General features: G+C 46.5%; 1 protein-coding gene across 1 annotated transcript in view; it reads left to right on the top strand.

The window, feature by feature from the left end:
* Positions 1 to 13,379, top strand: part of Cpped1 (calcineurin like phosphoesterase domain containing 1) — a 126,890-nt gene extending 113,511 nt beyond the window's left edge. The window contains exon 4 of the mRNA XM_041676690.1: positions 11,965 to 13,379. Within this exon, the coding sequence (XP_041532624.1) occupies positions 11,965 to 12,191 (227 nt within the window). The 3' untranslated portion in view covers positions 12,192 to 13,379. The remainder of the gene's footprint in view (positions 1 to 11,964) is intronic.
* Positions 13,380 to 14,020: the final 641 nt, after the last annotated feature.

Raw genomic sequence — 14,020 nt, 5'->3', positions numbered from 1 at the left:
ATTGATATGGCTGGGTATTTGCATTGGGGAAGGTGGCCCTATTCAGTCTTGTCCTTATTCATAGAGTACCATTTTGTGCCTGCTTTGTTGAGGCTGCCATTCAGACTAAAGCACTCTGTAAACCTAAGAGTCGCCTCATGACCCAGTTGTGGAATTTAGCAAGTAAAGCTGCCCGACTGGAACTTTGATGTGATGTCCAGAAGCCCCATAGCTCTTTTATGTTTTTGAAGACAAAAGCTACAGTCACAGAGTAGTAAAACAGAAAGAGAAAAGCCTGGATCTTAATGAAGCCTTCAAGCAGTTGCTCCCCTCTAACGTGGACGATCCACCCTCCTCTCTTAGGGATCAGCAGATCACAGCTAACATAGACTCAGGCTTTAGTTAAGACTCCACGCCTCTAACAGCTGAGTATCATCCTAACACATTAGAGTCAGAGGACTGCAGACGGGAGTTCCCAGAGGGCACTCTGAGAACGAGAGGAAGCTCATGAATAGGTCCAAATAGGAGAATGAACCAGGAAGGGGACATTAGGGCAACCCCCTCATCCCTGTTTGAAGCCACTGTGTGACGGGCATTCTAGTGCATAGGCCATTAACCTGTTTTTTAAGGGACCCCTGGTAGTAGTTTTCCTTTCCACGGGTTTTAAATCAGAATGGACCTAGCCATGGTGCTCATATTTGATGGCTATAGTCTTCGCTGGCTCCAGGCAGAGGCACTTGCTCCTGGCACATGTCCCTTTTACATTCTGTGAGACTGTTCCCTTCATGGCTCGCAGTCACCTCTGTCTACCTCCCTCTAGTATTTTTGGATGGATTTCCAATTTGATACATGAACATTGCATCAGTCAAAACAATCTTTTTAATGAGCCTCTTGTCCTGACAGCTGTGTTTAAGACAGGACATGGGAAGCTTATAGAAGTATAGAAAATTGTCCATTCTGGATTGAGGCCCTCATGCCTGCCCCGCACGCCATCTCTTTCCCAGGCCTGCTCACTTCTTTTAGAAATACAGAGAATGTTATGAATAGCGAGAAAGATGTAAATTGTGCACATGAAGAATAAAAGATGTCCTGATCAGATAGTTGGAGGAAGATAAAAAGTGTGATTATCAAGCAAGGATTCAATATGTGACTTGCAGCTTCCTGCCGTGAGATGCATCCCCAGACCCCAGCCACGCGCCATTCACTTCTCACTTGACTTCCTCAGTGACCCTGGGTGGTCAATGCTGAGCCTGCCTTCCTGGAGATGTGGAAGCACACACCGTGTCGCTCACCTGCACACCACAGAAGTGAGTGCAGGGTGTGCCTTCCTGGCACTGCTTCTCTGGCAACCAAATACCAATACAAATAAAAAAGAGAAACCTCTTGTATAGTCTCCCCAGGTTTTGAATGCCCAGCTCATTCAAAAGGAAGTCAACTTTAAAAGTTGAGCATCATCTGCTGCGGAGAAGAGGATTCAGGGGTGTGGCAGCAAGGCTGCAGGACTATAATTAACCATGAAGTCCCAGTCAGGGAGTGATACTGGGTGCCAACCACACCTCCTGGGCAGCGGATCCATGGCAGCTGCCAGGAAGCTCTGGGCTCTGAAGAGTAATTATTTCCCAGCACCACTGCTTACCCTGGAGCTGAAAACTTGCAGGCTGCGGGGGGCAGAGCAGACTGTGTGTGTTCAAAGGCTGGCATGGGAAATACCATACTACAAACGAGAGCTCTGGTCCCTTGCACTCACACCAGGGATTCCTGTGATGGTGCTGACCTGAGCATATCATCCCGCTCCTGTGCATACCCTGCTCCCACACTTCTCTGCTTCTCTGTCACCAAGATGCATGCACCATCCGCTGCTAGCTGTCATTAAAATATAAGTTGATTAATATTTAGATGAGGCAAGATGGGTATAATTTCCATAGCTAATTCTTAGACAAAGAAAAATGGTGAGAAGTTCTTGAAAGAGAAGGAATCCCTGTAGTTTATGGAGGATGAGGTGACCTTGGGCGAATGTCATTGTAGCAATTGGGTCATTTATTCCTATCAAGAGGAGAGTCAGAAAGTGAAGAGGAAAGAGAACAGTGGAGGAAGAGAAGGAGGAGTAGGGGAAAGGAAACCACTAAGAGGAGGCTTTCTAGAAAAGCCAGGTACTTTATGACGCAACATTCAAGTAGTTGCCTGATGTGACATCTGAGTACACAGAGCACCCAGCACAGAACCAGACTTCCAGCTTCTGACGTCCATAGTTCCCCCACCATAGTGCCTCAGTCATGCAGAAGTGGAGCAGCTGGGTGGTGTGTGCCCCAAAACCAAGAGAATCTGTGCTCAAGAAGATCAGTGAATTGCAGCAAGGAGCTCCTCCCAATACCCAACCCACACCCCAACACATGAAGTGTACCCTTATGAGAGGGCACTAGCTGCCTAAGTCCCTGTATCTGAGCAGTCCGGCCGGGGGGTGGGGGGGCTAAAAGACCCTTAAACCACCATGATGGCAGAGTTTTTATTAAAGTACAAAAAGAGCATCTTAACCTTAGGTTTTACATATCAACAGTAGGGTTTTCCAGAGTAAGCAGTGGTGCTGGGAAGTAATTACTCTCCAGGGTTTTTAGGGTAGTTCTGAAATTCAGCTGTGGGTCCTATGTGGAACACCTGAGAATGTATTTTTGAACATAGTACACTAAGTCACACATGCCTACGTGGTGTACCCACTTGTGAAATCCGTATACATTCACATATAGTCCCGTCACCCCTAATATATTCAGATGATCAGGAAAGAACATACAGAACTCACAAAGTGGGAAGGTTTGAGGGACATTTTCCTTCTGCCTCCTGTTTGTTGTTGTTATTGTTTTGCCTTGACCGTCTATACTTTTTATAATATTTGCTTTCATTTCTAGTAGTCATCTGTTGTTCTTTTTATCTTTCTATCCAGAAATACAATTAGGCGTACATTAAAGTTGCTAGGATGTGGTAGGAAATGGCGTGCCTTTGTCCTTTTATAGGATTTGACCTGATCATTTACCCCATTGCTTTATTATTTTGATTGTTTTTGATAGCTATTGTGTGTGTGTATAAAATACATACATTGCTGATCTATTTGAAGTCAAATTGCATGCATCACACAAAAGCTAGCCTATCCTGTGTGTCCGCTCTCTCCTATTGCTAGCCTAGTCACTTCCTTAGCAGTCCCTCCATTGTCAACTCATGAAGGTGGTCCTCTCTCTGTTTGCAGCTCCGTGCATGCTTGCATGTGTGCGTGCATGTGTGTGTGCAAGTCACAGTTTATTCATCTTTCTTGAGGCATGATTTACTTTTGTAGGAGGTAAGACAGCAGTGAAGAAAGCAAGCTGAAATGGTAGCAGGTTTCAGTTATATTTAACTTGGGCCTAGCTGGGGAGATGCTAGTGGCCACAGAGCCCTTGGGCTTGTCACTTACTTCCTGGTTGTACATCCTGCAGTCACAGCAAAGTGAGCTCATGAAGTCTAGCCAGTAACTGTGCCAGGTGCAGTCCCTAGAAGGACACTTTGGGACAAGGATTAGAGCTGGCTCTGGGGGACAGGAGAATAAGGAAGTGGGACTACAGCAAAGCCAAGAAAGGTACGGTCTCACACATCATCTGACCCAGCTAGACCCTTGGGGACCCCATCCTGAGGCAGGGGCAGGCACCCAACCTATGTGTGGCCATCTATTTTAAGACTGTTAATGGGGAGCAGGGGGAGAATGTTAAGGAAGTTTAAATAACATGTCCTAAAGCTTGGTCACAGTGCCTGGACCAAAGCAGGTCTCCAGTTACTATTGGAGTTCACTATTGTTGTAGCTCCAATTACTGTAACTGACTCCTTTTTCTGATAGCACTTTGAGATATTCTCATACCATCATACAGTTCAGTTATCGAAAGTTTATGCACACCGCTATCTGCTCTGCACTTTCTTTTCCTGTAAAGCAACCTTGTAACCTTCTTGCAGTTACCCCTGCATTTCCTCCCACCTCACCCCAACTCTAGAAATCTCAGCCAGGGGTTATTTCTGTTCTGAACAGTTCATTTAAAAGGCTCCCTATAGCATGCTGCTTGAATGGGTGTGATTCCTTCAGACCCATCAAGGGAAGGGAACCTCCTGAGGAAGAAGTTGTTCTGCATCCTGAGCAGCCTGCCCTCCCAACAACAGAGAATGGACTTCAGCCTGTCTAGGAGCCAGTGACTATCATGGTGTCCACCATAGTGAGTGGTGGGCTCTGTCGAGAGGAAGATGCGAGCCCTCAGCATGAGGATACCAGAGCAGCGGTCAACAGCAGTACCTGGATGTTCTAGGGAATAGGAACTTCATGTCCCTTCCTTGTGATTTTGCCACTGGAGAAATCCCTGTGTCCAGACTTACAGCCTTGATGGGATTTTAGTTAGTTAAATTTTTCTGAAGAATAACTTGAATCTTTGAATTGTGTCAAGTTGGAAAAATAGCAATAATAAGACTAAATTCCCATCAACAAATGCTTACCCTCATATATATACCTCTTTAAATTTTATTGGACACCTTTACCCTTGTAAAAGGGCAAGAAAAAGGAAAGACATAAAGATCAAAGCCAAAGCAGTACCTGTTGGCGGGTGGTTATTGTTTTTAATTTGGCAAATCCCAGAAATCGACAAAAATAGTTATTAGTAAGTTCTTTAGTAAGGTCCCAAGACTGTACAGCTAATAATAGGCAAAATCAATTCTGTTCTTCATACTCTTAGCAAACAATTGTTAGAACTTAATCTCCAGCACCACCAAGAGCCCCCACCAGAGTAGCACAGTGTCCAAGAGGAGAGCTGAACCCTTGAGGGTAGTATGGTATCCAAGAGAGGGCAAAAACCGCTGGAGTAAGTAGTATGGTGTCCAAGAGGAAAAGAGCCCCCTGCCCCGAGGGTAGCATGGTGTCCCAGAGGAGAGCCGGAACTCTGTGAAGGCGATGGCTTAGGAAGTGGGAAGGTAAGGCACGTCCCTGGCTCTGCAGGCAGGCAATATGGCATGTACCAAAACTGATACACAGATTCAGTCAAAAGTCTAGCAATTGTTCCTAAAATGGGGTCTAACTATATGGCCCTCGCTGTTCTGGAATTTGTTATATTTACCAGACTAGCCTCAAACTCAGAGTTCTGCCTGCCTTCCGAGTGCTGGGATTAAAGGCATATGCCACTAAGCTCAGCCAGTTTGTTTTATAAAAATTTCAAGGCTTGATTCTGTGTACATATTTCTATATTTCTCTAACGTTCAATAGTATGGTTCATAGGGAGGAGGGTGATGTTTTGTTTATTTTTCAGTCCTGGGGTCAAACCCAGGCCTCTATCTATCTTGCTGAACAGATGTCTCCGCACTGGGCCTCCTGGATGTCTGTCCTTGTATAGGTGCTCCCGTTCACTGAAGGACCACGCTCCGTGAGCATCGTACGCTGTTCTCATAAGCTATATTCAATATCACATGTATCATTTCCGTTAGTCTTGAGAAGCACAGAAACTTGCAGGTTTTGCAGAATCGTGATATCTTGGCTGGACTTCCGTAGACTGTATTTTTAAGAGTGTCTCTTCCTGCCTCGCCGAGGTTTCCCTCCTCCGGGTTAGTTTTCTTGGCTCACAGCTGTGCACCTAGGCTCTCATCCCCCTCTCTCTGCTTTCACATACAGAAGGGAAGGAGTGGTCGGCAGGGTCCACAAAGCTGACCTCCCTGACCTGTTCTGAAAGGTGAAGGTCAATGGAGTAGGACCTCAGAAGCTCTGTGGAAATGTCTGGGAACCCACGAGAGGGGGCCCCAGCTAGAGAGTCTTCAGGAGGGTTTAACCAATGAAAGGCTGAGTGTTGTGACTCTGCCTCCCTGCTTCTGGCAAGAAGACAGGTGTGGGGTAGACAGGTTCGGGGGGGGGGGACACTTTGCTCAAGTCATTTCTGTCCCTCCCCAGCCAAGGTCCATCTTGGCATTACCCAGCTCTTCCGCGCCCTGTCCTCCAGCACAACTAATCCCTGTTGAGTCTGCTGCTGTGTCCCACGCAGACTTCCACTCCCACTCCCAGCCCTCCTGGAAAATACTGGGAAAACAGTCACAAGCCTCCCAGGAGACCAGTGAGCCTTTTCAGATCCCACAGCTCCTGAAGCCCTACTTGACCCTCTTTCTTTGACTTGTGGGGCCAGGCATTGCTGTTTAAGAGCCTGGCCTGGGACCACACACTGTCAATCACAACTTGGTTAACCTGAGTTAACCAAATGCTGGATGTTTCAAGATTTCCCTTTTCTTATCTGTAAAACTACACATCCTTCCCTCCTTAGGGAAAGGTGGGGATATAAAGTAAAAGCCGGTCGCATGCCCGCAGCAGTGTCTGGCAGCATTGTTTCTACAGTGTCTTCCCTCGGGTGCCAGCTCAGGATGGAGAGCTAGAAGCGTAGGTGTGTTCTGGCCAATCCACCATCTCTGGGATTACAGCTCTGTGGCCTTCAGCATTTTGAACACACCCTAAACCAGCCTGAGCCAGATCGGTGTCTGAGCTGTGTAGCCCCAAGCAAGCCACCTGACCTTGCATGCTGGGTAACTTCTTCCCTGTGAGACAGTGTATGTACAAAGTGCCCTACTCGGTGGATGGAGCGTGCTCGGCGCTGTCTCCCGCCACTGTCATGAGCCCTCCATTGCTCCCTGGCCACGCGTGAACCTTGCGCAGTTGTCAGGAGGTCACCCTGTGTCCTGTTGTGCTTTATCAACATGTGGCTTCAGGAGCTGAGGGAAGAAACTGCCTCCTGCCTTCCCTGAGAGCCTGTAGTTAACCACCGCCAGTCATCCCCACGTGCCCCAACGGGAAAAATGAGAAGCGTAGACTTCCCAGACTGGAAACCCATGGAGCCCTCGCGTTCAGAAGCCAGAGTGGGCTCACAGTCATATCTCTACACTGGCATCCTGACTGCCTGCTGAGGAACCCTCATTTCTTGAGAGGTTATATATGTGCACTGTTTTCTGCTGCCCCATACCGCACACACCTTCCTTCCTTACCCCCCTCCGCCTTTGTGAGTTAGAGTTTCCCTCACCACCGAGGAAGCATAAATCAAGTGTACTTGGAGATTTATGTAGTTTTCACTGCTTCAGCTAGCAGTATAAAGTGGCATAGCATGTTCGTAAATATATACTCAACACAGAATTAAAAAGGGGAACTGTCCAGTTAGAACTCAGCACACTTCAGACCTAAGTCAGAAGCACCCCAGTTTCCCTGCCACCCACCGTTCAGACCAGAATTGTGTGTTGCAGTTCACTTCTGTGACTTATGGCACGTTTCCAATATTAGGATATTAAATTATATGGAGACTGTATCCCAGTCCTCTGATTAATTCCAAATGAATTTGAGTCAGGGCAACTTTAAAAGTAGCTTTTTTTGTCTCTTTATGACTTAATGCCATGGAGCAATAAATGGGCAGTGACAGCCACACTCGAGGCCTGAAGATGCAGGGGTTGCCTTCACTGGGAATCCTTTCCCTTGCAGTGATTTTAAGAGAGCCATTCATAACTCAAAATCAGTTTATCCATAATTCTCAATTAAGAAAGCACAGAAGCATGTCAACCACAGATGACTGAAGAATGGGAGGAATGGCTATTATGCCCGACTCCTGGAAACTCCATGACCATCAGTGCCACGCCAGGGAAGCCATGACATATCAGTGGGCATCGTGTATGGCCAGTCAATGCTCAGAAGCTGCTTGAGCCAAGGCAGTGAAACTTCTGATGAGGCTTCACAGCTATAGGCGTGAACGTGGTATGCACATTGGAGAGCTCAGATGCTAGCACAGAGCTGGGCCCCAGGCCAGCAGTGAGCAGCTGGACTGCCCTAGAGAAAGGCTGTCCAGAGGCAAGGCCAGGCAGGAAGCTTGTTAACCCTCCCTGCTTCTCCCCAAATGTCTGTCCTACCCAAGGTAAGGAGTCAGCCACAGAGGTCGGAAATGTGCCCACGCTCCCCCAAAAATTGAACCTGAGTCTGCAAGTATCTGAGATCTAGCTCTGAGTTTATTTCTTAACTTCAGTAGGCCTCTCTGTTCTCATTTGGACAGTTGGGAGGAAGCACCAGGATGAAAGACAAAAAGACTCTGCCTTAGAGCATCCCCCATCCTTAGCGAGGCCGTGCAAAGAAAGCATGCTTAGAGTCAGAGAGAGACCCAGAATTTCCCACTGGCCACCACACAGGGCTTCCTGCAGATCCGGTTCTGGTCTGCAGAAGCTCCACCATTGCCTATGGTATCTCATCCTTCCTGTGTCTGTGGTTCCTCGGCCAGCCAGGAGACCCAGAGCTGCCGAGAGCACCATCTGAGTCCAGGAAGGAAGGGTTCCATCTGGCTGCTTTTAGAAGACTACAACCTCCTTCCGGACCCTTCCTTTGTAAACATCACATTGCCATTGCTTGATTTCTTACTCAGACCCCCAAAGTATTAGTTCCTTGTTATCACGAGGGAATCTCTTTGCCTACAGGCTGATTATTTCTAGTCCTCTTTAGGTGTCTTTGCTCTGCACAGGATTCTCATTTGGTCATTTTTGTTTTTGTTTTTTTTCTTTGGACACTAATAGTAAATGGTGAACCCTAAAAGTGTTGGGGTGTGGCAGAAAGGGGACATACATGTTGCAGAACAGATGACTGAAGTCCAGTAAATTCTGTTCTAAAAGTCCCATGGGCCCCTTGACCAGTCAAGACCCGTTCCCCACTTTGTGAATGCCGAGGAGCATGGCTTGACACTTCAGCAAAAATGAGTCTAGCTAACCACTGCTATTGTGAGCCCTGCTCAAAATCACCAGGCATTTCCGCTACAAAAAGCAGTACTGTTTACAACTGTACGTTAGATGTAGAGTCATAGTTCATTAACATTAACACACACAAAGAACCCTGCTGAGCCTGTTCTCTGCAGCTCCTGAGAGTTCTGAGGGCAGTGGAACTTCAGATGCCAACAGCCTTCATACTCAGGTCTGGCAGTTGGGAGCATTTAGTTCTCTGTGTGTAGTGAAGACCCTTCAGGTACCTAACCTGAGGGTCCTGCTACAGCTCTGTGCGTTCACCCTGGTGTGACAGCACCTGCCCTTGTTAGGTCCAACTGGCCACCACTATCGCTTTTACATGTCCTGACCCACAGATCAAGTCATGGTCACTGTAAGCACAGACTACATTGGTGCTTCTCCAACTTCCTAAGGCTCCTCGTGTGTGCTGACCCCAACCGTAGGGTTATTTTGTTGTACTTCACAGCTGTCATTTTGATACTGTTGTGGATCATAATGGAAACACGTTTAGAGACAGAGGTTTGTCCAAGGGGTCACCACCCACATCTCATCTACAGTGATAAGAAAGGGAGAGAGATCCTCTTGCTAAGAACCCCTTACATACAATACCAGCAGATATGAACCACTTCCGTTCTAAATACATATTCAGAAGCCTGCCCTATCTAGAGGTTTGCTATGCACGTATACCTCCCATCTAAAAAGATCCACTGGGAAGTTCCAGGAATAAACAGTCTATATAAATTGTAAATTCTGCACTGTTCTGAATAACATGTCCTCTGTCTGCCCCGGATTGTCCTTTGGTTCGGTATCCACACTATATATGATGCTCATGCATTTAGTGTACAGCAGCCTTCTCGGGTATCACGCTGGCTGTCACAGTATCACAATTTGTTTCAGGTAACCATGCTTACTAGCCCCTAAGTGCAAGTTTGGCAATAAGGCAGAACATACAGAAAGACAGACGGACTCCATTGTTGTGTGGCAACGCCTCAGTGGGACATAGAAATGCAGAGTTCATGGGGTTAGTATACACGGAGGAAGCATGGTATTTATGCCATCTGTATACACGGAGGAAGCTTGGTATTTATGGCATCTGTATACATGGATGAAGCATGATATCCATGGCATAGGTATACACGGGGAAGCATAGCATTCATGGCATAGGTATACACGGGGAAGCATAGCATTCATGGCATAGGTATACACGGGGAAGCATAGCATTCATGGCATAGGTATACACGGGGAAGCATGGTGTTTATGCCATCTGCATACATAGGGAAAGCATGGAATTCCTGGGGCCAGTACAGCCAGTTTCAGGCGTCTACTGGGGGTTATGCCAATCTTGTTCATGGGTAAGGGGGCATCTGTGTACAATGAAACCAGCACCTGTAAAGGAGCATTACAGACCATTTCAGTCAGCACTGAGCCATATGCACACACATGGCACACAGCTTTGGTCCCTTCTCTGAGACCATTTGAAGTCAAATATTCCAACTTCCTGTCCTTCCCATAAATTGTTTTTTTCTTCCTAACTGCACTCCACATTATACAATTCTCCCTTTCAAAGTAAAATTCAATGATTTAAATATTTTCAAGAGGTTCTGCAGCATCACTAGTGTCTGGGAGCTGGTCAGTTTTATTTACCATTTCACAGAGAATCCATGTCCTCAACATCTGTCAGCCTGTGCCAGGGATCCACTGTTGGGACCTAACTCCGCTTACTCCAGACATTCCGTGTGACGGGGTCTTCTGTCTCGTGGCCGTTTGTCTGGCTCTCTCACCCAGTTTAATGTTTTCATAACATTGCAATTGATGTTTATACTTTGTTCCTTTACATGACTGGCTACTGTTTGTTCTGCCGTATGGATGGACATTTAGTGCGGCCTTCAGCGGAGATGTGTGCTGTCATTTCTCTTGGGTCTTTCTCTAGACCGAGGTCTCTGGGTGGTGTTAGCCAGATAACTGCGTAAGAGCTGTCAGATCTGGGAAGGCACGTGAGTGCTCGCTGCCTTCTGTCTGTCTTATATTGACACCCTGCTGCATGTGACATTGCTTGCTCTCACTTTTAGCAGTGAAAACTATAGATATTTAAATCAACAAAGTCGCCAAAGTGGTGCATCGGGATTCACGTACCAGCGTTCCTCTTTCCCGTTCTTCTTCTCATCCCTTGCTGAACTGTTTCTCTTGGTAATTCATAGGTAGATTTTGGAAATGGTGAAATCTGATTTTTCCCCACATTCTAGACATATCTTTTATTTTACCATCAAGTGTCAGGTGAGCTTAGGTATGGGATTTGAGGTTCCTGACTCCTGCTCTCAGGGGATGCCGGTCCTTTGGTCTGACGTCGTCTGCTGCCGTCCTTCTAAGGGTGTTTCCTTCCCCTCCTCTGATGTGCCAGTTTTATTGTGCTATGTATCAGTGTGGGAACTGGTATTTCCTACACGACAGTTTCTCTGAGGACCCGTGTCTTCATCCTTCCTAGGAATCTTTCAGCTAAAATTCTCCTTCTTTTCTGCATCATTCCCTCCTTTCTCTTTTTCCAGTTTCTGTTCCTAATCTCCCAAACCCCTCTTTAGTTCTCGGGGTTTCATGTTCACTACTTTGTATCCAGTGTGTCTTCTGATTTGTTGCCTTGATTCTTTTCGTCTGTTTGCTCATTTATTCTTTGATTGCTTCCTAGTAGAATTTACTGCTTTTGTTTTGTTGGGTATTTTAGTGGAACTTTCCATGTTACACTGTTTCTGAGTTTTCACTGCTTCCCATTATTCAATTTTTGTCTGTTTTCCATCAAAGGGTCTAAGTTTTATGGCTGTTGGTTTTTCTGAAGAACTCTGATATACAAAAGATATTTAATACTTGCCAGACTCTTCCTTCTAATTAATCCTGGAGTGAACTCCTGCCCCTAACTAAGGTGTCTGGGCTGCCTTACTTAACAAGAAGTTTCTTCGAGGGCTGGAAGATGTTTCTTTTGATTTGGTGAGTGATCAGGACTTTCTGTTTGTGTTCCGGCCTCACACTCCCTGTCTGGTGGTTTTGGTTACTACTCTAGCACACAAACACACACACATACACACACACTTTTCCTATGAAAAGTTCGATTAATGCATTCTCCAACAGTTAGCATTAATGGTAATACCATTCACAGAATCAAACCTTGGTGCCAACGGGTAACCTACATGGAAGTCCTAGGCACTCCTAACATCTTTCCCTCCCCTGCAGGTATCAGAGCTGTATTCTCGGGTCACTACCACAGGAATGCTGGGGGAACCTACCAGGACCTTGACATGGTGGTTTCATCGGCCATCGGATGCCAACTAGGCAAAGACACCCATGGGCTCCGCGTGGTGGTCGTCACTGCTGAGAAAATTGTTCACCGTTACTACAGCTTAGATGAGCTGAGTCGGAGAGGAATTGACGACGACCTGAAGGAGCTGATGAAGGAGTGACTCCCCACCTGGCCCACCCAGTTTCCATGCCCATGACCTTTCACCTCATAGCAATGTTTGAGTAGACAGGCGGGTTTGTGAATGAATGTCCTTTTATGTAAATCAAAATGCTGGGTCCCATCCTCCATTGTATTCAAAGGGGGCTGTCACCCCTTTACAAAGCCAGAACAGAAGGCTGCAGATATTTTCTGGTTATGGTGTGAGACTCTGCTCATTGTGCGGCTTTCATGTTGCCCTCGAATCTCACTGTTTCTGACACCTCCTGCCCTCAATCCCAGCTCAGTACCCAAGTGTGATCTTTAATAATTCCTCAAACAAACTGCATCTGCTCTCGCTACATTGTGATCCTGACTCCCAGAGCACTGGGGAAACAAAGGCCCATCCTCCCTTCCTGGCATACCAAACGGTACCACTCCGTCCCGGGCCCACAGATTCCTCATAGCCACCACTGACTGGTAATGCTGATGGTACGAACACGGGTGATCCACGTGAGAGTGTGTTTGCTTTTCTGGTGACAGACATCACCTCTATGTACAAACTCAGCTGACCAAAACAGAGAATGCAGCATGAAGGCCCTGGACAACCCACGCATCTGCCCTGTTTATATCCTCCTGCTGCAGGCAGCCACAGCATTATCCAATCACAATGAACCTCATGGGGAAACTGCACTTGCTGCAGACTCCCGAGAACAGCACAGAACTCACAGGACAAACTACACCATGCTAATTGCTACTGACATACAACACTCCTGGAATAAAAAAACAATTTGAATTACTTAAAATCCTTTGCACTGTGGAATCTGCTGTGCTGCCTCCTCTGGGAGCTCTGCCCCCTCTGACTCTTCCTCCATTTATCTTCAGGCCTGATGCTGAAGTAACCTGGGCTCTATATCCTACTGCCGAAGTTTTACAGTGTCCTGCAGTGGTGCAGGGGAATCCTAAACCAACTTTAAAAACTCTCTGGTTATACATGAACTGCGAAGCCCATTAAATTAAAAAAAAAAAAAAACTTTCTTGTTAAAAAGTTTTAGTCAATGTAGCAAAACCGTGAGAAATTAAATAAAAAGATAATTGGATATGTAAATTCATATGGAACAAAAGATACAAGAAGTTAATTATGTTACAGATTGGTGACACGCCAGAGCTCATTGTTAGGTAGCGCAAGAAAATTAAATTTTTCAAACCAGAATGATCTTGTAGTGCTTGGCTATGTTCCCTGTTTGTTTTCCTTTTTCTCTGTAGCAGATGTAAGAGGCCAGGGGAGGAGTTGGATAAGGGGGTAACTAAGAGTCCAATTGTTCCAGGAGTGAATACTGCACTCAGAACATGTGGGCTCAACTCCATGATATGAGGAAGTTTAATTACAGTGAGCTGAGAGCGTGCCCTGTGTCCAAGATCCATATGAAAAATGCAGCCCCAGAGTGGGCACAGAATGTGGTATAAAGCAAACCACGTAAATTGCAGAGCTAGTTCAGAAACCAGCGACTGTGCTAAAGGAAGAATGGCGTGGCATTTCCAGTTTTCAGTGGAGCAGCTACATCAAGGTGGGACCTCCTGCCATGGGGAACAGAAATGGGTATCCATCTAACTCAGACGAGTCCGCGTTCCATTCACTCATATGCCTTAAAAATACCTCACTGAAAGAAAAAGTAATGAAGACTTCCCACATGTACGTGCTGAAATTTTGAATGCCCCTTGGGTGTCTCAGAAAGGCCCAGACTGGCTCCACGGCACCAGCCCATCCATGGCCATGAAGGGACAGGCATTTGGGCAGCTCGGTCCCCTAGCAGAACACGCTGCATCAGATGGGGCGTTGTTCCTTGCTGCTGC

The sequence above is a fragment of the Microtus oregoni genome, unplaced genomic scaffold (genome assembly GCF_018167655.1).
Source record: "Microtus oregoni isolate MIOR12 unplaced genomic scaffold, Mior012 000027F_ref0000203, whole genome shotgun sequence".
Classification (NCBI taxonomy): domain Eukaryota; kingdom Metazoa; phylum Chordata; class Mammalia; order Rodentia; family Cricetidae; genus Microtus; species Microtus oregoni.
This window is presented reverse-complemented; position numbering and strand designations above follow the sequence as displayed.